The 23,997-nt window shown below is 51.6% G+C and overlaps 2 protein-coding genes across 2 annotated transcripts; both read right to left on the bottom strand.

Annotated features, from left to right (window-relative positions):
- Positions 1 to 14,989: 14,989 nt before the first annotated feature.
- On the bottom strand, positions 14,990 to 22,844 carry LOC120682145 (scarecrow-like protein 9). The gene is made up of 2 exons (XM_039963904.1): positions 22,700 to 22,844; positions 14,990 to 19,650 (listed from the first exon to the last, which is right to left on the bottom strand). Exon 2 carries the CDS (start codon positions 17,900 to 17,902, stop codon positions 16,037 to 16,039), a length of 1,866 nt encoding a protein of 621 aa, XP_039819838.1. The 5' UTR covers positions 17,903 to 19,650; positions 22,700 to 22,844; the 3' UTR covers positions 14,990 to 16,036.
- An 89-nt stretch (positions 22,845 to 22,933) lies between these two features.
- Positions 22,934 to 23,772, bottom strand: LOC120682146. The gene is made up of 2 exons (XM_039963905.1): positions 23,462 to 23,772; positions 22,934 to 23,364 (listed from the first exon to the last, which is right to left on the bottom strand). Exons 1-2 carry the CDS (start codon positions 23,671 to 23,673, stop codon positions 23,157 to 23,159), a joined length of 420 nt encoding a protein of 139 aa, XP_039819839.1. The 5' UTR covers positions 23,674 to 23,772; the 3' UTR covers positions 22,934 to 23,156.
- Positions 23,773 to 23,997: the final 225 nt, after the last annotated feature.

Raw genomic sequence — 23,997 nt, forward strand, 5'->3', positions numbered from 1 at the left:
AACAGATGGGGAAACTCCTTCAGAGCATCTTCGCGTTCCCACGTAGCTTCCTCAACTCTGTGTCTGCTCCACTGAACTCTGCAAATCCGTACTTTAGAATTTCTTGTCCTTCTTGTGAGAGTGTCCAGAATCTTGACCGGTATCTCCTGATATCGCAAGTCTGGCTGCAGATCTATTGCTCCTATTGGCACGTGTTCTGTCACGGGTACCTTTAAACACTTTCTTAATTGCGAGACATGAAATACCAAGTGTATATCCAATATTTCTTCTGGTAACTCCAGACGGTATGCTACCGCTCCGACTTTCTTCAGAACTCGGTACGGTCCAATGTACCGAGGGGCCAACTTTCCTTGCACCTGAAACCTTCGGGTTCCTCGAATGGGTGAAACCTGGAGATAAACGAAATCTCCTGGGTTGAAACTTATTTCCCGTCTTCTCTTGTCCGCATAGCTCTTCTGTCGAGACTGGGCTGCTTTCAGCTTTTCTCTAATCTCGGCAAATCTTTCTTCCGCTTCCTTTATAAGTGCGGGCCCGACTAGGGCACGTTCTACAACTTCTGACCACATCAGGGGAGTTCGGCATTTTCTCCCGTAAAGAGCTTCGAACGGTGACATGCCTAAACTTGCTTGATAACTATTGTTGTATGAAAATTCTGCATAAGGTAAACTTTGTTCCCAATCCTTGCCATAGGTGAGAACACATGCTCTCAACATATCCTCCATAATCTGATTCAACCTTTCTGTTTGGCCATCCGTCTATGGGTGATAAGAGGAGCTGAAATCCAACTTGGTGCCCATGGCTTTATGCAGACTTTTCCAAAACCTAGAGGTGAACTGGGTCCTTCTATCTGAAACAATGAGGCTGGGCACACCATGCAACTTCACAATGTTCTCCACATAGAGCTTGGCTAGCTTTTCTCCACCGTAGTTGGTTCGCACGGGTATGAAGTGAGCCGCTTTAGTGAGTCGGTCCACTATTACCCATATGGAGTCATGTCCTTTCTGGGTCCTAGGCAAACCCACTATGAAATCCATTCCTACCTCGTCCCACTTCCAAACCGGGATAGGTAGGGGTTGCAACAGCCCTGCCGGCTTCTGATGTTTGGCCTTAATTCTTTGACAAGTATCACAACGGGCGACAAACCGCGCAATATCCGCCTTCATCCCATTCCACCAGTATTTTTGGTTTAAGTCCATATACATTTTGGTGGATCCTGGGTGAATGGAATATGCCGAGTTGTGAGCTTCATCCATGATTATTTGCATGAAGTCTCCTTTCTGGGATACACAAATTCTATCTTTATACCATAAGGTTCCCTTATTATCCACTCTAAAATCTGGTGCCTTATTTTCTCCAGTCTGCCTCCGGATTTCCATCAGCCCCTTGTCCGAACTCTGTGCCTTTCTGATTCTGTCCTCTAGTGTGGATTGGACATTCAGCACTTGGCTAGAACCTCGAGGAACAATGTGCACATTCAATCGTGCCATTTCCTCTCGCAAATGATCATCCTTGGGTCCATAGGATTTCCGGCTTAGGGCATCGGCTACCGCATTAGCCTTACCAGGGTGGTAATGGATTTCCAAATTATAATCTTTAACCAATTCCAGCCATCTTCTTTGTCTTAAGTTCAAATCCGGCTGGGTGAAGATATACTTCAGGCTCTTATGGTCAGTATAAATCTCGCACTTATTTCCAATCAAATAATGCCTCCAAATTTTAAGTGCGTGCACTACGGCTGCAAGTTCCAGATCATGGGTTGGATAATTCTGCTCATAAGGCCTGAGCTGGCAGGAAGCATATGCAACGACTTTCCCATCTTGCAAGAGTACACAACCCAATCCTTGTCGGGATGCATCACAATAGACGACAAAATCCCGATGAATGTCCGGTAGAGTCAGCACTGGGGCAGTTGTCAACCTATTCTTCAATTCTTGAAAACTCCTCTCACATGAATCTGTCTAGGTGAATTTCTTCTCTTTCTTGAGCAACTCAGTCATGGGCCGGGCTATCTTGGAAAATCCTTCAATGAATCTCCTATAATACCTAGCTAATCCGAGAAAACTTCTGATCTCACTGACGTTGGTCGGTTGCTGCCAGTTGAAGACTGCTTCGACCTTCTCGGGGTCCACTACTACTCCTTCCATGGTCAGAATATGACCAAGGAAAGCTACTTTCTCCAGCCAGAATTCACACTTGCTAAATTTAGCATATAGCCTGTGTACTCTTAATTTTTCCAGAACTACTCTCAGATGTTGCTCGTGCTCCTGGACACTCTTCGAGTAAATAAGTATGTCGTCGATGAAGACTACGACAAACTTATCTAACTCATCCATAAATATCTTGTTCATGAGGTTCATGAAATAGGCAGGGGCATTTGTGAGTCCAAAGGACATGACAGTGAACTCAAATTGCTCGTATCGGGTGACAAAGGCTGTCTTTGGGATGTCGCTCTCTCTAATCTTAAGCTGAAAATACCCTGACGTTAGATCAATCTTGGAGAAGTACTTGGCTCCTTTCAATTGATCGAAAAGTTCATCAATCCTGGGGAGGGGGTACTTATTCTTAATGGTGACTTCGTTTAGCGCCCGGTAATCCACACACAACCTCATACTCCCATCTTTCTTCTTGACAAACAGGACCGGGGCTCCCCAAGGCGACGAGCTTGGTCTGATGAAGCCAATTCGCTGTAATTCTTCTAACTGCTTCTTTAGTTCTGCCAATTCGGAGGCTGCCATCCTATAGGGTCTCTTGGCTATAGGGGCAGTTCCAGGGACAAGGTCAATAACAAACTCTATGACCCTATCTGGTGGCATTCCTGGGAGTTCCTCCGGAAAAATATCTGGGTACTCATTTACTACTGGGACTTCTTCTAAGGACTTGACTTCCATGCTAAACACCATTGGGTCTGATCCACTTACCCGGGTATGGCAGGTGACTCGTACTCCTTCCAGGTTTGTCAAGTGTACCACCTTGTCCGTACAACCTATAAGGCCATTGTGTTGGCTTAACCAGTCCATTCCCAGGATCACGTCTATTCCCTTGGACTTTAGTACTACTAAGTCTGCTAAAAATTCTACCCCACTTAAATTGATCCTTACCCGTAGACAACCTAGTTGACACTTGATGTCGCCTCCAGGCGTCCGGGTTATTAGGGGTGTTTTTAGTAGTACTGTAGGTACTTTGTGCTTTTCCACAAAACTTGAGGATATGAATGAGTGTGATGCTCCAGAATCAAATAACACTGTTGCAAGGGCTGAGCTGACTAGGTACTCACCGAGTACTACGCCCTGAGCTCCTTGAGCCTCCTGTGTGTTGATGTGGTTGACACGGGCTCGTCCAAACGACTGCTGGGGTTGCCTCATCTGCTGACTGTTGTTGTTGGCATTGCTGTTGTTGCGGATGGGCACTCGGTTGGCACCCGACAGGACTGGCCTTGGTCCATTCACTGTATTAGAGAAGGCTGACATAGCTGGCTTGTTCTTGGCATAGGGGCAGTCGGCGATAAAATGTCCCGTCTCACGGCAGTTGAAGCAGGCCATCACATTGCTGCTGTTGGTGGTGACCTGGCTTGCATTACTCTGCGGGGCCCTCATGGTGTTCTGGCTTCTAGGCTGGGTGTTAGGGGCCCGTGGTCCTGTCACTTGAGACTGAGTTCTGTACTGCATTGGGGCTTAGGACCTTGGTGCGTTGTAGCTGAAGCTTCTGGGCTTCTGGAAACGATCCTGCTGGCGGGACTTGCTCTCCAGGAACTTGCGCTTGTTATCCTTTCTTTCATCAATCTTGGCCTTCTCTCTGAGGATTGCCTTGTTCATCAAAGTGATAAAATCAGGATAGATCTGAGGGGTGAGCAGGGTCCTGAGTTCTGGGTTTAGTCCCTTCTTGAACATATCCTGCTTTTTCTCGTCATCGTTCACTTCTTCTGGTGCATAGCGAGCCAGCTCCATAAACTGGTGGGTATACTCTTCCACCGACATACTCCCTTGCTGAAGTGTGCGGAACTCATCCGCCTTGTGCTTCATGGTGGCCGAGGGGATATGGTAGCGGCGAAACTCCTTCATGAATTCCCTCCAAGTGATGGTGGAGGCATCTTTGGCAGCAGCGCAGTAATTCTCCCACCAGGCTAAGGCAGACCCGATGAGTTGGTGGGCTGCTAGAAGGACTTTGTCTTGGTCCTGACATTCAGACGGTTTGAGCTTCCTCTGGATCACACGCAGCTAGTCATCCACATCCAAGGGGTTGCTGGATCCAGCAAAGGTGGGCGGCTTGGTCCTCAGAAAAGCCGTCAGCTTATCGTTCATGGTCTGTTCTCGAGGCCACTTGTTAACGAGGGCATTGGCCAGCGTTTCTAGTATGAGTGTCTGATTGTGGATTATTTGTGCCAAGTCTCCGAGGGGTGGAGGTGGTGGCAGTGGCACTTCTCCTTGATTCTCTCCTCGGTTCTGACTCACTTCCTGTTCATCCTGGGGAGGGTTCTGTCCATTCGGCTACACACCCGTGCCAGCGACTGTAGGGTTCCGAATGCGGGAGGCCCTCGTAATGCTTCGGGAAGCCACCTGTAAATTGGGTAGAGTTTTTGTGAGATTGGGATTAAGTGATGTTTAAGTTGTTTAATTCATATTTTTGAAAAGGCAGAATCTACCTCCTGCCGATAAGTACACAACCAACAACCACACAAACATAGCAAACAACAAGCACAAACAACTTCATTACTGCAAGGGGTGTACAACACGGGGCAAGACTAAAACACATACTACACGTCCGGGTACAGGTTCACACTAAAGGGTACAACTCAATCCAGGGGAGCTGGGAGGGTACAACACTAGGATGGCATCGGGCATTCTACTCGCAGGGCGAGCCTTCTTCTGGGGCGGAGTGCGCGAGTAGTCCTTGTTCGCCATCCCCTAGGTTTCCATTTGCCAAGGGTTGCGTAGCAGTTTCTCCTTCATCAGCGGCAGTAGACCTTCCAGGGTTCTCGGGTGGGGCTTGTGGGGTTATCACGAGTGGTCCCCATCCTATGACGGGTGTCCCGAGTAGAACTTGGTCTTCCCCAATTGCCGGGACTGGGGTTCCACTTCTAGTCCATTCTTGCATACGCCGGTCTCGGGCTTGCCTGAGGCTTTCCTGAGCAACTGCTTCACTGCTGACCGCGGCTGCGGCTCTTGCCTAGGCTTGGGCTGCTCGTACCTGTTGCAGTCTCACCGCGAGCTCTGCTTGCTCGGCTCGATGGGTCTGCTCCCTCAGAATGTTGCCTTGCTCGTCAAAGAGCTGGTCCAAGGTGGCTAGGTAAGTAGCCACTTGGTACAGAGGATCTTCTTCATGGCGGCGCCGTTCCAGACTCCTCATGCGTGCTTCCCAAACTGGGGTTCTGATGGCCGGCGGAAAGAACCTCATTGGTGTGGGGGCTAGGTGTTCTTCGAAAATCCGGCACAGGTAACGGAGCACCTTTCTGATGGCCAAGGGATAGGTGTCTTGGTGCCTAAATCCCGTAGCAGTCACTCGCCACGGCTGGATGTCGGGGTAGCGATCACTCCTGGCGATGACCAGGATCACCCTGCAACGGAGGGTACCATGGTGCTCGTACTCTCTGTTGTAGTACCTTGGGCGTTCCATAACACCAAGGCTTTCCAGGGCGTTGATCAACAGGCTGGGGAAGCCAGGTGCAGCTTGGCAATTGCCCTGGGTCCATCCTTCCTCAGCCATCTGAAAACAAAGATAGGGTGAATAAACTTGCACAATTATTTGGGGTACACAAAGGGAGTAGATGATATTTATTATTGCAACATGGTGGGATACAAACTTCATGGATACACAATTATCAGGGCAAATGTTCTAGCTTGGGATGCTACTCCTATCATGGGGACTCTTCCTCGATCCGGATAGGGCGCTTCTTCAGTGGAAGACATTGATCCATCACATCATCCTCGGTCTGAGTACCTTTATCCCAATGGGTTTCTTCGGGTTCTTCTTCTTTGGTCTGAGTGCCTATATCCCAATGGGTTTCCATGGGTTCTTCTTCTTCTTCTACCTCTATCCACCCACCTATTCCTCTGCGAGCCACGTATTCTTGCATTCGGGCTTGGAGAGCGGCTAGGGAATTCTCGGCGTGTACAGCTCTTGTCCGTTGTTCTCCAAGTTTTGCTTCACATTCTTGCATTTGGACTTGGAGAGCGGCTAGGGAATACTCGGCGTGTACGGCTCTTGTCCGTTGTTCATCAAGCTCTTAGGTTGCCTTCTCTGCTCTGTGGACTTGTTGCTTCAGTTGTGCCGCTTGTTCGCGGTAGAGCTCATCCAGGCCGGTGAGATAGATGGATAGGTGAGAGACCGTGTCTTCTAGGTCTTCTTCTTCTCTTCCAAGTCCTCTCATCCGGGCAATCCATGTGCGCCCTCTTCCTTCAGTCGGCGGGAAAAATCCCATAGGAGTCTGCTGAAGGTGATGCATGTAGATCACGCGTAGGCGTCGCAGGGCTTTACGGGCGGCTTTTCGATAGGTGTCCGGGAAGCGGAAACCAGTGGTGGAGATGAACCAAGGGTCCACATCTAGGTAGCGGGTGCTCTTTCCCACGAAGACCATCAGGTCGCACCGAAGAGTACCCTTGGAGTCGTACTCCCGGTAGATAAACTCCGGTGGGTCCAGAACTCCAATGCGTTCCAGGCTGAGTATCAATAACCTGGGAAGGCCGGGCTCTGCGTGGCAGATTCCGCCAATCCATCCATTATCAGCCATCTGGAATAGGGTAAGAACCAGTGGTGAGTGTTTGTGTGAAAGAAGGATTAAGAAAAGAAAAGTCCTAGTGAAAAAGGGCCAGAAAAAGAGTTTCGCTCCTAGGGTCACGTCCTACGGCCAACCTACAGCTCTGATACCACTTGAAGCGTCCCCTCAGAAGAGAAGACTTAAATGTGTTACAAACATCAGTCCCAGGAGGCTGATGACACATTTATTACATTAGATGGTTCATTACCGTACAACTCTACGCGGTAGTGAGCAGAGAAGCGCCACTATCGCGAGGATTACAATCCACACACACGCAACGATATTAAATATAAAAAGGAAGTCATCAGAGTCTTGCGCCATGCGGTATCTCCTGTGGGTGACCCTAATCCACAGGCAAGGCTGGGTGCAGGACGGTACCCCTACTCAACGTCGTCGGGTACAAAGTCTTGATCTTCTTCTGTAAAAATAAAGAATGGGGTGAGTACAAACGTACTCAGCAAGTCCAACCACACCCACGGAGAGGGTATAAGAAGAGTAATATGCACAGGGTAATTCAAGGATAAGGTTAAGGTTTACTTTTGCGGAAACAGTATTTTATGCAAGGGTTCATTTGAAAACAAGCATTTCTAAAACCAGATTTCTTGTACCAAGTAACACGAGGGGTTGATCCGCACAGGATCCAAGTTTTAAGCTGCTACCGGACTCCTCATCCGCCGTAGCACACGGCACGACTGCCGGACACATTTCCAAAACAACTCACACCAACCCATCCCAAAATAAACACTAGTTATGTGACCACACCGTAACTCGCCCAGTACCGTGGGCACGGCTATTCGAATAGATTCTTAACTCTGCAGAGGTGTGCAACTTTACCCACAAGCGGGGTACCGTAACTCGATCACCTTAGTGTCAGTGCAGATCCCAACAAAGCCATTACCCACCTTAGCTAGACCTGACTAGCCATCACGGGATGCACCAAGGGGTCATTGACATATCACATAGAGGTTTTAACCGAGGCATAAGTCACACAGAGCTAATCCCGTTTCCTTGATCACCCGTTGCTCTCAGCTCTCCTGATGGCTATCAGACTAACTAGTGGGGTTTATGCTAAGCCGTTGCCCATACAACGGTCTAGTGGTTCGCATGATAGTGGAGTTAGGTGAGATGACACACCAACTCGGTCCTTAGGGGTGACAAGATGGATATCTCCCTTCCTTGCTCTGCCACACAGGCACAAGCATACCAAACAGCAAATCACACAGAAATGCCATCCATCCCGTCTAGACTCATCTTTCGAAAATTTCCACTTTTATCCCTTCCCCCCCCCCACACACACACCTTTTCTTTGTAAAACAAGTTGTATTGAATTCAAAGACTTAAGCGTAGCGTTCTAGCAGTGATTAACGTCCAAACAAAATACATTCAGACATTAATCTAGGTGGTCAAGGAATGATCATACCAAATCAAGGGGTGGCTATCCAACTGTGTTTTCAGCAAGCAAAACATATGCAATTTTGTAAAACAGGCCAATAGGTTGTGTTTATAAAAACTAGGACAAAAGCATGCATCAAAGGATGGGATTGAACTTGCCGTCTTCGAAGCCCTCGGGGAAGTCCTGATCAAGGTGCTGTCCTTCGGGCTCGGGATCACAGAACTGATCCTCGTTCGCTTGCTCACAGTACTGCTCGTCAACGGGCTCTCCTTCGTTCACACCGTGATCTACGACGCATACAACAAACACACAATCAAGAAAAAGAAATAAAAGTTTTATCATCGAGCTCGAATCAGAAATAATTAAGATATGGAGTTCGGAGTAATATTTTCAGGCGGTTTCCTAATAACGTGGACAAAATTATGTCACGAGTGGCGTGGTAAAGTTTTAGATCGATCCGAGTTCGTTTGGCGCATGAAATGATAGGTTGTATAAGGCTTTAGGGGTTAAGTAAGGGTCCAGGGACTTGTTTGTAATTAGTTTTGGAAAGGGGAGGACTAGATTGTAATTTCTAGAAATGTCTGGGCATCCTAGAAAGGGCAGTGGCTTATTTTTAAATGTTTTCATAAGGTGGGAGGGTCTGTTTTGAAATATAGTAAGAGAGGGGGTTTCTTTTGCAAAATAGTTAGAAAGGCGGAAGGACTCTTAAAGAAATAGAGAGGAGGGTGGGGGCCTAAAGGAAAAACTGCCTTTCTTCCCCCTTTCCCCTCGCTGGGAAACAGGGGAGGGGGAGGCGGCTCGCCGGCGACGGCCTGGCCGGCGGCCCGGGCCTCGGGGGCGGTCGGGATGAGAGGGAAAAGGGGGAGGGCAGCACAGGGGGTGGATCCCCGGCCGCGGCTCGGGCGGAGATGGCCCGAGAAGCCCTGGCCACGGCGGCCGACGGACAGCAGGTGGCGGTGGTCCTGGGCCGGAGCCCTGGAGGCTTGGTGGCGGTCAAGGGGAGGGGAAAAAGGGAGAGAGGGTCTCGGGGAACCTGTTCCCCACCTCGATTTGGGCCGTGGCGCAGCGAGGAGGTAGGTCCACGGCGGCGGGCAGCGAGCGACAGAGGTGAGCGTGGCGGTGGCGTTGGGGCTCGGGAGGAGGCTGTGCGGCGGTGGAGGCGGCTGTGGAGCGGAGGAGCGGCGCTGGGGGCCCTTTTAAAGGCGAGCTAAGGCGGTGGAGCGGGCGGGGCGGGTTGGTGCCGCCCGGCGAGTGGTGCGGCGAGCCTTAATGGCGCTCGGCCGCGTTCGCGCGTCGGGGAGCAGCGGGCGCGTCGAGGGTGGCGTTGACACGATGTCTCGGCAGCGGCACGGTGCAGGAGGGAGGTGAGAACGTGGAGGGACCCGGTGCTCAGCTCGGCGTCACGTTGCGTGGCCCGAGCGGCGAGGCGGTGGCGCTCGCGCGAGCAGTGCGCACGCGTGCGCGTGACCGGTGGCGAGAGCGGTACAGGGAGGCAGTGTTGGCGCGGGCCGGCGGGCGTCGCGGGCACGCGGAGGTGGCAGCGGCGGGTGGCACGGCGTGCGGCGCGAGCACGCGGTGCGCGTGCGCGCGTGTCGCGGCTCGGCGCACCGAGGCCGCGTGCGTGTGCGCGCGCACGGGCGCACTGGCAGGCTGGGGCGGCGCGCGTGGGCAGGCAGCCGCTGGGCGCGCGCGTCCGCGTGGGCCAGGTGCGGCGGCGGGCCGAGCGTGGAGGAGGGGCGGCGCGGCTGGGCGTGCGCGACAGGGAGGAAGGGGGCCGGGGCAGGCCGGGCCGAGCTGTGCTCGGGGCAGAGAGAGGGAAGGGAGGAAGGAGAGGGAGAGAAAGAGAAAGGAGAAAAAGAAAAGGGAGAAAAGAAAAGGAAAAAGGGAAAAAGAAATGGAGAAAAAGAGAAGAGGAAATGGGAAAAGAAAAAGGAGGAGGCGAGTGCGCGCCGGCGGCGACCGCGGCCGCGGTCGGCCACGCCCGGCGTCAGTCATGCGTGTGCGGGCCAGGGGAGGTGGGGCACGCGCGGCGCTTGCGGCCAAGCGGCGCTCGGGTGCACGCGGCAGGGAAAAGAGAAGAGAGATTCGTGGCGACGATCGCGACGGCGGTTAGGAAAAAGGGAGGAGGGTTTGGTCGGCGTTTGAAATCGGATGACAGGACAGTGGAAAAACTGGGAGGGGATTAGGGTTTAGGGATAACTGAGCTCAACGATGAAAAAGGGTTTTGAAAAAATATTTTTAGCGTGTGATTTATTTGGTGCATTTTTCGGTCGTTACAGTATATCTGACAGCTGCTCGGCAGTGCCAACTGAAGCAACATTCACCCTGTCCTCCTCGATGCACTCGCGAATGTAGTGGTATCTTGTATCTATATGCTTGCTGCGATCATGAAAGACAGGGTTCTTACTTAGCTGGATAGCCGATTGGCTGTCGATGTGGATCCTGACCGCCTCTTCAGGCTTGCCCTTCAGCTCTGACAGGAGGCGAGTTAGCCAAACTCCCTGGCAGGCAGCTGCTGTGCACGCAATATACTCGGCTTCGCATGAACTGAGTGCAACAACCTTCTACTTCTGACTCTGCCAGGTGATGATGTTCTTGCCATGGAAGAAGAGGACACCTGTTGTACTCTTGCGAGTGTCAATGTCTCCAGCATGATCAGAGTCACTGAACCCAACAAGTTGAGCCTCCTTCTCCCTTGTGTAGACACAGCCGTAGTCAAGAGTTCCAGCAACATACCGCAACACTTTCTTCACGGCTGCCAAGTGCTCGGTGGTAGGTTTCTCCATAAACCGGCTAACATAGCCCACCGAGAAGGCCAGATCCGGCCTCGTGTTCACCAGGTATCGCAGCGAGCCCACAATGCTCCTGTAAGCAATGGGATCAACGCCGGGCGCTGTGCTTGCCTTGCTCAGCTTCAGGTGTGGCTCCATTGGAATGCAGCTGGGATTGCATCCAATCAAGCCAGCGTTCTCGAGTATCTTCGATGCGTATGCCTTCTGACCCAGAGTGATGCCCCTCTCGGACTGATTCACCTCCAGCCCGAGGTAGTAGTGGAGCAGCCACAGGTCACTCATTTGAAACGTGCCCCTCATCTGCGACTTGAACTTGTCGATGTCGCTTGAGCAGTCGCCAGTGATCACCAGATCGTCAACATAGACTCCCACAACAAGGCGGCATGTGCCCTCTCCTCGGAAGTACACGGCATGCTCAGAGTCGCTCCTTCTAAACCCAAGTCCGATCAGCGAGCCATCCAGCTTGGCGTACCAGGCCCGTGGTGCTTGGCGCGGTCCATAGAGTGCCTTGACGAGCCAGAGCACCTTCCCCTCATGTTCCTTGAGCACGAACCCGGCAGGCTGCTCGACGTAGACCCCCTCCTGCAGCTCCCCATTTAGGAACGCCGATTTGACGTCCATGTGATGCACTGGCCATCCTTCATTCGCGGCGTGCGCCAGGAGAAGACGCATGGACTCCAGACGTGCCACCGGCGCAAACACCTCGTCGAAGTCCACGCCTTGACGCTGCACGTAACCCTTCGCGACCAGCCGGGCTTTGTACTTGGAGATGATCCCGGCTGCGTCCTTCTTGGCCTTGTACACCCACTTGAGGCCGATCGGGTGCAAGTGATGCGGTGGATCTGCAAGCTCCCACGTCCCGTTCGCCTCGATCGCGGTCATCTCGTCGAGCATGGCAAGGCGCCAGCACTCATGTTGCTGTGCCTCGGCGAAAGTGGACGGCTCGGTGTCGCTCGCCAGCAGGAGATGCTCCTCCAGCTCCCGTTGTGCCAGTCCCAGCGGCGAGGTTGGCCCGAGCACGTTGTCGAGTCTCCTGAAACGAAGAGGGGCATCGTCATGATCGGCGTCCAGGTCCACGTCCCCAGCGCTAGGGGGCGTGGCAAACTCCGCTTGCTGCCCAGCGACGTGCGCTAGTGTCCACGGCGATGCCGGTGCTGGCGTTGCTGCGGAGGAAGGAGGTGCGGGCGATGCCCACGCGGCAGCAGGGGTTGGCGAGCGCGCAGGAGACGCCGTGTGGGCTGGCGATGTAGCGGTAGCTGTTGTCGTCACTGTGACGACACCAGGGGGCTCCTGCAGCCCCTCCTCAATGACGAAGTCGCCGCTCGTATCGCCCAGCTCCACTGGCCGCCCTCGTCGAACATGACGTCGCGGCTGATGTGCACGCGACGCGTTGTCGGATCGAAGAGGCGGTAAGCATTGGAACCAGGCTCATACCCGACGAAGATGGTGCGCCGGCTTCAGTCATCAAGCTTCTTCAACCCCGGCGTCGTGATCTTCATGTGTGCGATGCACCCGAACGTTCTCAGGTGGTGGACGCCGGGTGGACTCCCAGTCCAGAGCTCGTAGGGAGTCTTGCCCCCCACGCTCTTGGAGGTGGAGCGGTTCAGTAGATATACTGCCGTCATGACCGCCTCCCCCCAGAACACGCCTGGCAGCTCCTTGGCCTTTAGCATGGATCTCGCCGTGCCCACGACGGCTTGATTTCGGCGCTCGATGACTCCGTTTTGTTGGGGAGAATACGGAGTCGTGAGTTCACGCTGCACTCCCAGCGTTGCGCAATACTCCTGGAAGTGGCTGGCCAGGAATTCTCCCCCCGATCGGTACGGAGGGCGAGTAGTGGCTTGCCGGTCTTGCGCTCCGCCGCGGCCTGGATGCGCTGGATGGTTGTGGCCGCGCCGTCCTTGCTAGGCAGCAGGGCTAGCCACATGTAGCATGAATAATCATCAATGAGGTGCAGGAAGTACCGGTTACCACTGGGTGTTGGAGGCGAGATCGGTCCGTAGAGGTCGCCGTGGAGGAGTTGGAGGACTTCGGTGGAGCGCCCCAGGGCACGCTGAGGAAACGGTGTCCGCTTGTGCTTCCCTGCCAGGCAGGCATCGCACAGCTGGTCGGCCTGGTCCGGCGGCGGCATCCCGCGCACCAGCTCCTCCCTGCCCATCTTCCTGAGCGCGCCGAAGTTGACATGCCCGAAGCGGGCGTGCCACATCCAGGCGTCCTCCTTAGCGTGCGCCGCCCAGCACACCGGCCGGGCGATGGTCACCTCCAGCACATAGAGCCGTCTTGGGCCCCTGTGCACCTTGGCGAGTAGGCGACGCTCCTCGTCGAAGACTCGCATCACCCCTTCCTCGATGAGCACCTTGAAGCCCACCTCGTCGAGCTAGCCGACGCTAATGATGTTGGTGGTGAGGCGTGGGATGAAGTAGACGTTCCCGAGGGTGCGGTGCTCCCCGTTCTTGCAGGAGAAAAGGATGGTTCCACGGCCCTCGATCCGAATGACGGAGCCATCGCCGAAGCGCACCGTCTCGACGACGCCTGTGTCTAGGTCGGAGAACGCGTCACGGAAGCCGGTCATGTGGTTGGTGGCTCCGGTGTCCAAGACCCATCGCTTCAGATCCCGGTCCTCCGGAACGTCGGTGGCAGCGAAGACCTTAGCCTCCACGATCTCAACTCGAGTCGGAGGCGGCGGTGCAAGCAAGTCGTCGACGCCTGCGTCGGGGACTACCGGGAGCGGTGTGGAGTTGGGCAACTCCACGGCTGGGCCACTTTCGTCCACAGCCCCGTATGCGAACATGAGGGTGGCCTCGTCCTCCTGGGCCGCGTAGGCCTCCTCCTTCACCTTCGGTTTGCCACGACAATCTTGGGCCCAGTGTCCCTTTTTGCCACAGCGCTTGCATTCATCGTCCGGGCTGGCCCGGCCCGAGTTGATGCGCCCCTCAGGAGCGCCCTTTCCTCCCCGGCCGCGCGGCTTGCCACGGCGCTTGCCCCGGCCACCGGAGCTCTCTCCTCCGCGGCTAGAGTCGCCGTCCTTCTGCTTGTAGCGGTCCAGCCACTGCTCCTCCGTGAGCAGCAGTTTGCCGCCCGAGGCTTGGGGCGACGGTGGTGGTGGTGGCGTGTCGACCTCATCGGCCGCCCAGAGCGTGCCGGTGACCTCCTCGATCGTCAACGTAGAGATGTCAACGAAAGATTCCATGGATATGATGAGTTGCTTGTACCTGGGATGTGCCACTCGCAAGTACTTTGCCACCACCTTGGTCTCCGGCTCCGGATCGCCAAGCACCTCGAGGCGCTGCACGATCCCGTTCAGGCGGTGCGCAAAGTCCTCGATCGGCTCTCCGTCGCGGAGAGCGATCGTCTCGTACTCGGTGCGGAGGTTCTGCGCAGTCGCCTTGCACCGCCTCGCGTCGCCGATCCGGAGGGTCTTGATGGCCTCCCATGCGTCCTTCGCCGAGTCCTTGACGGCGAGCGTGGACACCATCTCCGTGGGAACGGCGCTGCAGATGGCCTCCAGTGCGGTGCGATCGTCGTGGTACTCGCCATCTCCGGTGTCGACGACGTCCCACAAATGGCGCGCCTGGAGCTTCAGCTTCGTGAGAAGTGCCCACTCGTTGTAGTTTGTCTTCGTCAGCTGGGGCCAGTTGCCGGAGCTGTCGGTCTCACGAATCACGCGCTCGACGATGACTTCGCGCGGACGGCGCAACTCGCGGCGGTACTGGCGTCGGGCGTCGTGCGTGCGCGAACGGTGTGGCGGGGAACGGCTCGGCGACGGCGTGCGTTGCGGAGTCTTCCCTTTGGGCGATGCTGGTGGCGTCTTGATGCCACCCGACGACCCAACCTTGGGCGGGGAATGGCCACGGTGCGGCGGGGACGCCATTGGAACGCGACGGGACGAGCGGCCTGGCTCTGATGCCAAATGTCAGCTCTGGAACGAACTGGAACGCTGGTGAACGGCGCAGGCGAGCTCGGAACGCCGGCGAGAGTGAAGGTGGACACACACGAACACTTGGAACACGAGCACAAGAGAGTTTGGTGCTGCCCAAAAACCGCATTGTTTTCTGGTTTGTTCTTCTCCTTTTATTGAACACAAAGCAAAGGACTCCGGTGGCGATCCGCACACCGCGCTAACGACGCGTCCATCCCCACGTCCATGATGTGCGCCCACCTCCGGTTGTCCGAGTCTAGCGCGAGCTATTCTCGCGGGCACGATGCGCATGGCAACCACAAGCCGGTCCTCATGCGCATGACTAACAGAAAGATTACATGCAAATCTAACTAACTCTAACAGACGCTAGGCTCATCTAACAGGAGGACGGGTAGTTGTGCTCCATGAGGCCCAGCTGGAGCTCTCACTCCTCTGCTGTGAGTGTGACCGCCATTGCTTGTGTGGAGATGACGATGAGCTGAGGGTCATTATAGACATGAACTGCTAGAGGCATTTGACTTTACCATCATGTGCTCGATGAATCCAACATCAGAAACAGGGTCAGGGGGAAGGGAAAACAAAGTTTCAGGCAAGAAATATGCCGCTCCTGCATGTTGCCTGGAAAATGTTTTTCAAGAAACAAATATGTGCACATCAATACTGAATAGCAGATACAACAATGCTGCCTAATTCATCAAACTTCTGATACAGTAGCACTAGTAAATTTACCCTTGGAAAGGGTCTTTAGCTTACTGAGACTCAACTCAACACATGCACACAGTAAATTTTACTAACTTCTGCAAAAGAAGTTGTCCCTAAACTTACATGTGAAGCTACTTATCTGACAATAGCACCAACATGCAAGAATCAGTGCCGAATACCTTTCTTCTTCTGAGTTCAATGCCAATACTGCACATTCTAACATGTACTTGAGCAATTGGTCGCTGAAAAAAGTAATCACAGAACAAGATATACTGCTGAATTGAACAATCTGTCTTCCTCCTCGGCTACTTGATCAAGACACAGGAAATAACTAGGACATACATAAAATGCATTTCAGCAGCCGTGCACTGCACCAGCACTGAATGACTAAACAGTTCGACAAACGGTAGACACGGCCAGGTGCTTCTCAAGGAGATGCAGAAGTTTATGTTATCGCTAAGAAGCAAGAAACTAAAGCTTCATTTAGAAGATCCATCTTCTACTACCCATGTTGAGTGAGCAAAGAGGGCACGCCCCTTCCATCCTTGCAGCAGCCACTGGCCTTCCTCACTGAGCAAAAAATCCTTGTGGTGGTGCTTCTTGACCTTGTCCTTCAGTACCTTCACGACAACGGATCTCAGTGGTAGCTGCCTCAGGCCTGCCCGTTGGTTTCTCGATTGCCACTGCTTATACTTCTCAGGGCATTGCACAAGGTCAACACCCTCACAGGCGATGCCATTCAGTACACAACTCCCGAACAAGTCCTGCTCCAGCACCGATCGTGTTTCACTCTCCCGTGGGACAATTACATCCAACATGTCAAACAGTGCCGAGTAATAGAACAGCATCTCCCGGAACCGTGACAAGAAGCAGGATCCCTGTGAGCAATTCAAAATGCTCTGGATAAAAATATTTGGCCTCATTTTCTTGATAGTACTGAGGACAGTATCCCTAGGGTTTGGGCTATCAAAGTATATGCTCTCATCCTTTAAGGTGCTGAAATTAAAGAGGTCACTCACGACAACCACCTCATCTGCATCTAAGTTCAAGTCATCGATGCAAACTTTGCCCCACTCTGTTGTGACGACTTCAAACACGAATGTCAAACCAAGCTCACTAGCATACTTGCTGAGCCGGTACCATTGCTCCTCAATCCACTGAACCGGAAAATAACTAGGCTGGGAACAGCACATGACAGTGATCTTCATCTCTGGCGGCGGTCCATCTTCCCTCTTTGCCAGCCAGCGGACCAAACCTACCCACTGGAATGCGCAATGGATACCATAGTCTACAATGTGCAACCTGCTCTTTCCCTTCATGACTCCCGCAATGCTCAGTGAGGAAAAAATGTATGCCACCTTGTTGAAGTAGCAGGCTGACATGTAAAGGTTGTAAGCCTTGAGGAACTCCATGGCCGAAAGACGCTCTGCCATGAGCAACTTCCAAAGCTGCCTTCCCGTCCCCATCAACCGTGCCTCCAGCCCCTTGGAGAAACATTGAGCTAGCCGTTGTGTGGCATCCCCTGTTGTTGAAGCGTGCTGTTTGATCTGATTCAGCAACTCACCCGCTACCAAATAATTGTTTGTGTCCACTGCCTGCGCACAACAGATCAACAAAGTACTTAGGTCGACCATATCCCCCGTAGTCATAACCTTGCTACAACCCTTTCTGCTCTTCTTCTCCTCCTTATTGTCCATGGCGATACGCAACTTCTCCATGTCCCTGATCAATGTGTCATTTCCATGCATCATCATATTGTCAAGCACCTCACGGATGCCAGTCTCTTCTGGCACCTCCGTCATCATCAAAATCTTGCTGGTCCTGCCTAACTCCTCCTCCATATGCTTACGTTTGCTTCTGATGAATATTTGACTCATTTGATGGTCCTTTACAAAACTGTTGTCTCTTGGCAACAACCTGTCAGCAACTTCCATGCCCTTCAAGAACTCCCCCACCACATACTCACTGTTGGGTAAGCCAAAGCTGAGAGTGCTTTCATCACCACTACTAACCAGCAACAAATCATTGCCTTGATCCATGGTGTCCTTGTTGGCTGCGTCATCCTTGTTGGTACCGGTGGAAGGGGAGGAGAGGATCTGGTTGAAGGGCTGCTGCGCCTGGAGCAGTGCAGGGTGATCAGAGTATTGGCACAAGAGCTTATCATCGATGTCGTCCTCCATGAGCATGCGTGAGATGTAAGGGAGCACCAGGTCATCATGGGAGAGCTGGCCCTTATCGGCAGTATTGGGATCAGATATCGGGGTAAGGTCGAGGAAGACAGACGGGGACGGCGGTGAAGGCTCCATGAGACCTTCAGCAAAGAATTCCTCAGGGGTGGCAGCCATGGTGATAGAGGTGAGAGTGCTGTGGTGCTTAGGAGCTTATGGTTAATATATCATCATGAGGAGGTTAGACATTGCAGATGGGTTTGGTGGTGCTCTAGATGTTTTCATCAACCTGTGGGTATTAGGAGTGCAGGTGTTCGATGATCCCAATGTTGTAATTTTGGATAGATACTGCACGAATTAACAAAGATATCCTATTTTATTTTACCTATCGAAGCTGTGAAAGCAAGAATATATTCTGTTGTTCAATGCAAAACATATTTAAATAAGGTGTGTAAGCTGGTATGAAGCTTTACTGAACAAATATGTGTGATCATCCTTTTTGAAGCTGTTGTCCCTGCTCCCTAAGGCAAGAACTCACTAGCCTCTTCCATGCCCTTCAAGAATTTTCCCACGTCACCAAGAATTTTTCCCACCGCACCAACACCCTTGGAGAAAGACCAAGTTGACTGTGCTAGGATCACCGCTAGCACCCTGCAACAAATCCTCACTCCCTTCTGTGTTCCCCTTGTTGATTGTGCTGCTGTTGTCATCCAAGGAAGGAGGAGAGAATTTAGGCAAAGACCTGCTGTTCCTGGAGAAGTCCAGGCCTCCAGGGTGATCAGAGTATTGATGCAAGAGCTTATCATCAATGTCATCCTTGGGTACTCACCACCAAGAAATACAGATAGGCCCGGTACGGTTCCTTCTTCCAGGTTGGAGGCCAAGATGACCACTGGTAATGGTGCTGTGTGTTAGCTTTTTTTCTTATATTATTATGAGGACACAGACCTTGGCACTGTATTCTAGTTCCGACAACCTACAATCTGGCCATCTGGGAGTTGAAGTGTTTGATTCTTCCAATGTGCTTGGGACAGTGGGTAGCTATAATTCCAATGCTACTGCACTTTGGTAATTGAGATACTGGCTAGCTACTACACAAAGTCAATAATCTTTTTGAAATAGCTAAGCAAAACATATCTGAACAATCCACAACAGCATTTATATAAGCTAATAAGGTTTACAGTACAGGCTAAGATAAAGTGTTTAGGTTGGTCATATGGGAATCAAATGAGTATAATACTGTTTCAGTCCTAAAATTATTTGTTGAAAATGTAACAAGGAAAGCACCATAACATAAGAAGCTATGGCTACAAGTGTGAATATAAAGTATTACAGTAGATGGTTGTGGGAACATACTGATGAATCACCCCCTCCGTCTTGAAATGTAAGGAATTAGAGGGTTCAAAATTTATACCCAAATATAAAAAAATCCAGCGGAAGGTGTTAATTTTGTAAACAAATGATTCCCAGTGGGCTGAGGGAACAATAAAAGGCATGCAAAGCTCATTTGGTTTTGGTGCGGGTACCCAACAACTGGCCGAAATTGAGGAATTAATCAACCGAACAGGCATTAATTAGGGTTATTCGAGTCATTTGACCATTTCCTTAGTTTGTCCACAAATGCTAGAACGCCCTACATTGCATTACAGGAGGGCGTACCTACTATCAAGAGGTCAGTGTAAGTGTAGCTTAACCATTTAAGCACATCCGAATTTAGGGATAGTGGTAATGACCGTGTCAGATTACAGTACTAAAATAGCAAATAATAATATTATCTTGCAGTGTGTATTCCAGTGATTCTAAAAATAATGTTAGTATTAGGGCTGATCACCTGCGGCATATGCCATGATGGTCTAGTTATGCTGATGCCTTTCTCCTCTCTTTGTGTGAAACTAAACATTAATGCTTTATCTGTCAAATCTGTCCTAGTGTTGACGACCAAAATTGGCAGTAACCTGAACAGACCGGTCTGACTGGTGTGTCCAGGCGGTCTGACCGGTCTAGGCGTCTATTGACGGTCTGGCATGACCAACCGGTCTGACCGGTACGTCCGACCGGTCTGACCGGTCGAGGAGGAGTCCGAGTACAATTAGAGTTCTTAATAGGTTTAGATCTGTAAACAGGATTTCTTGCGGGGTAAGTCTTCCCCATCCTATAAATATAAAGGGTCACGGCCGATTGAAGGGAGAATCCAATCGAACCAATCAAATACATTTATCCTTATCGTTTTTACCTTTCTTCCTCGTTATCCTACTTTTCCAACCTCGACATGCTGTTCTTCTCTCGTCGCCATGGCGTTTGAGGACGCCCTAGCTGGCTTGCCGAGCCTAGGGCAACCCTACGCGCGCTTGCCCCGACGGGGTCCCTCCCGGGCGAGCGTTCATCGGATCGTCGCTGTTGTGCACGGCGACCGGTCTGACCGGTCCCTCTGACCGGTCTGACCGCTCCACGAAGGAGATGCTGCAAGGAGCTCCTCCTCGCATCGCGCGACCTAGCGCAATCGTGTGTTGGCCCATAAAAGGCGCCAACATATTTTGGCGACTCCGCTGGGGAAAAAAGTGTTTCGGTTTTGCATAACCGAAATCAAGCCCTAGCAATATGGTGCAATCTGAAGACATACCTATGGCGATGACTTCTGAACTATGTCAGGAGATTCTTCGAGTACAGATCGATCTGAGTTTTTCATGCTGGATGGAGAACAAAGGATCGCCATCATACCACGATGTTCTGAGAAAAGTATTGTCTACAAGTATTTTATCCAATAGTGATCGTATCTATATCAAGTATTTACTTGGTAAACCTGAACTAATTGATATAGTGGATAAAGTAAATCCAATTCCTGTTATTCAAAAGTCGGCTATTAAAAAACCGGCTAATTATCCTTGCAAAAATTTGCCTGATGTTGCTTGTCAAGATACAATTCGGCCGTCCCAAGCCGAAATTGTTGAACCAAAATCCCCTAACAAGAGCACAAAGACTAAATCTAGTACTTCAACGCTTGGGGGGCAACAAAACAAAGGCAAAGATGCTGGTTGCATTACAACCGGTCTGACCGGTTCCACGACCGGTCTAACCGGTTCATTTAAGGTTTTGCAAAATAAATCAAAACTTAAGGTGGTTAAGCCAATGAAACCTGAGATCGGTGTTTGGAAAACCGTTCAAGCTAAAGGTCATAGCAAGCATCAAAAGTCGAAGCCGAAGCCGAAGCTTATTGGAGAGTTTCCGGCTAAACCTCAAAAGCAAAGAGATGCAAAAGATGCTAGTTGGCTTAATAAATCCAAACAACTAAGATCATCTCCAAAACGTCTGTTCCATGATAGAAATCGGCAATGGAATAATTTTCCTACTTCATCAATGCCGTTTTTCTCACATGAATCACCTATGCGTATGCCATGTGGACCTTATTTTTACATGCCTTATTCTTGTCCAACATGGTCTTATAATCCTTGGGTGCCGGCTTCTCATAGTTATTTTGGTCAAAATCATGTTACTCATAGAGAGCCGGTAATTAATAAATCATTACTTAGAATTAATGATCGTTTTCATCAAAGAGATCGGTCTATGCAGAAAAATAAGCATAAGGTGATCAAACAAGTCTACCGTGTCAAAAGGGATGGTAGGTTAAATAAAAATTCAGATTTAACACTAGATAAAAAAAAAGCCGGTTGTTGAAGAGCAATCGGTCAACTCAATTAATGAAATTGTCCTCCATGATGATCATGGTTCAAACAATATAGTCGAACAATGTTCAAGTTCGGCTGGGGGGGCAAGATAAGAGCATCTATATCGGTTCTGACAGGACCGGTCTGACCGGTTCGTCAGACCGGTCAGACCGGTCTGAACCTGGAAAGTCTGGTGGTGCAAAGAATAGGATCAAACCGATCTTCCAGGAGCTTCTGGATAAATACAAGAAGATATCTGCGCAAAAACAAAGCAATCAATTGGAAGGCAAACGAAAAATGAGTTCTTCATCACCAAGATCAAGAAAGCATCAACGGTCATCGTATTGGTCTTTGTCATTCATCCCGACGATGCACGTACCATGGTCTGCGTATTCAGATTTGTTTAATCCATGGTTTGGTCATAATCCTTGGCTGCCATATTATGATTATCAGTTTTATACTTTACCAAGGAGCTATGATTTGTATAATCGGCCGCATTGGCCGTCTCAAGATTTTTGTTATTGAACATGCTAAGGAATGTAAAGCCGAAATAGTTTGCTGATCGTAAGCTAGAAAATGTTACATGCTAGTTCTCTTAGTTCGGCTATTTTAGCATGTTTAAATATAATGTATGGCCGACGTATTGTTAATCATCGTCCTTAGACAATTTTGGTCCAGAGAAGTGTTTTTTGGCACGCAAGCTTTGCCAAAGAACAGGGGGCATTTGTTGACGACCAAAATTGGCAGTAACCTGAACAGACCGGTCTGACTGGTGTGTCCAGGCGGTCTGACCGGTCTAGGCGTCTGTTGACGGTCTGGTATGACCAACCGGTCTGACCGGTAGGTCCGACCGGTCTGACCAGTCGAGGAGGAGTCCGAGTACAATTAGAGTTCTTAATAGGTTTAAATATGTAAACAGGATTTCTTGCGGGGTAAGTCTTCCCCATCCTATAAATATAAAGGGTCACGGCCGATTGAAGGGAGAATCCAATCGAACCAATCAAATACATTTATCCTTATCGTTTTTACCTTTCTTCCTCGTTATCCTACTTTTCCAACCTCGACATGCTGTTCTTCTCTCGTCTCCATGGCGTTTGAGGACGCCCTAGCTGGCATGCCGAGCCTAGGGCAACCCTACGCGCGCTTGCCCGGGGTCCCTCCCGGGCGAGCGTTCATCGGATCGTCGCCGTTGTGCACGGCGACCGGTCTCTGACCGGTCTGACCGCTCCACGCAGGAGGTGCTGCAAGGAGCTCCTCCTCGCGTCGCGCGACCTAGCGCAATCGTGTGTTGGCCCGTAAAAGGCGCCAACACCTAGTCCCAGTTGTAAACAATGCAGGTATTGATATTTACAAACTAGAATGCGGTGTTTCATGCCCCAGTATAGACGGGCTGCAGAAGAGTGGACGGCTACTTATCAAGCAGGTTAAGGGTATGAATCACACGTACAGATTCCACTTTCTGTAAGGAGTCTACGCCTTCTTGTATGTCAATATAAATAAGCGCATTTCGCTGCCTCCATTCATCAAACAGCTAGTGAGGAAGAAGTGAAGCACAAAACGAAACACAAGTATCGTAGTTTGCTAATCCAGAGCTTTATCATGATGTTTAACACTGGACTGGAGCATCACTGGTTCAGAGCACAGAACGTCTACAGGCAGGCAGGAATGGAAAAGCAGGAGCAGTTCAAACATTCCCACTAGGCGGTCACCAAATTACTGCTACTGCGTGCCATACCAGGCTAGTTCGGCATGGGCGGCAGCGGCGGAGGCTACTCGAAGTTGTAGTGCTTGTCGACGGCCTCGGCGACGTCCCAGGTGCAGCTCATGCCCTTGGGGAAGACGACTAGGTCCCCCGCGGCGATCTCCACGAAGTCCTCCCCGTGGCCCTCCGGGTACACCTTCACCTTCCCCTGCAGCAGGTAGCACGTCTCCTTGGCCGAGTAGGTCCACGGGAACTTGCTCTTCTCGCACCCCCACCTGATCCATTCGTCCATTCACCAGCAGACCGCCGTCAGCGAGGGGCGCGGGCACAGCGGAGCGGGGGGAGGGCGGGTTCGGGTGGGTAGCAGCTTACTTGGGCCACTGGCGGACGCCGAGCTCGGAGAGGCGGGACTCGGGCGGGTTGCGCTCCACCCTGATGCCCAGCTTCTCCGTCGCCATCGCCTCCGCCGACGCCCTCACCGCCGCGAATCGCCGCCTGGCTGCTGCGCTGGGGGAGGAGGAGAAGCTGAGGCGGCCGGTGCTGGTGCGGAGCTGGACCCGGGTGGCCACCATCGGGCTCGCCATCTCTCTCAACAAGTTGCTGCGCGTAGTAGCGAACCTCTTGCTGTTTGGGCCGTAGTAGAACAGCGTGGCTCAGCGATCAGTGGCCCAGGTTTTCTCCTCATCGAGGCCCACTCGTTGCTTATCCTCGAGGTTGGAGCCTTCTGGTTCAGAGTTCGTCTTTTTTCGGACGTAGGATTTTTTTACTCATTTTCCTTCTAATAAAAACCATTTTACTCATTTTTTCCGGCCACAACCGGGAGGCAAAAGGCCGAAGACTCAAAGAAAGGGTCTATGAGAAGGCTGAGGAAAACTCACAGAATGGGCTGGGCCGTTAGCTTATGTGCG

The sequence above is a fragment of the Panicum virgatum genome, chromosome 7N (genome assembly GCF_016808335.1).
Source record: "Panicum virgatum strain AP13 chromosome 7N, P.virgatum_v5, whole genome shotgun sequence".
In the NCBI taxonomy this organism is placed as follows: domain Eukaryota; kingdom Viridiplantae; phylum Streptophyta; class Magnoliopsida; order Poales; family Poaceae; genus Panicum; species Panicum virgatum.

Coding starts and splice junctions, on each gene's coding strand:
- LOC120682145 (XM_039963904.1), bottom strand. CDS start 17,902: ATGGCTGCCACCCCTGAGGAATTCTTTGCTGAAGGTCTCATGGAGCCT.
- LOC120682146 (XM_039963905.1), bottom strand. CDS start 23,673: ATGGCGAGCCCGATGGTGGCCACCCGGGTCCAGCTCCGCACCAGCACC. Junction 23,365..23,461: donor GGCGTCCGCCAGTGGCCCAA/GTAAGCTGCTAC, acceptor CGAATGGATCAG/GTGGGGGTGCGAGAAGAGCA.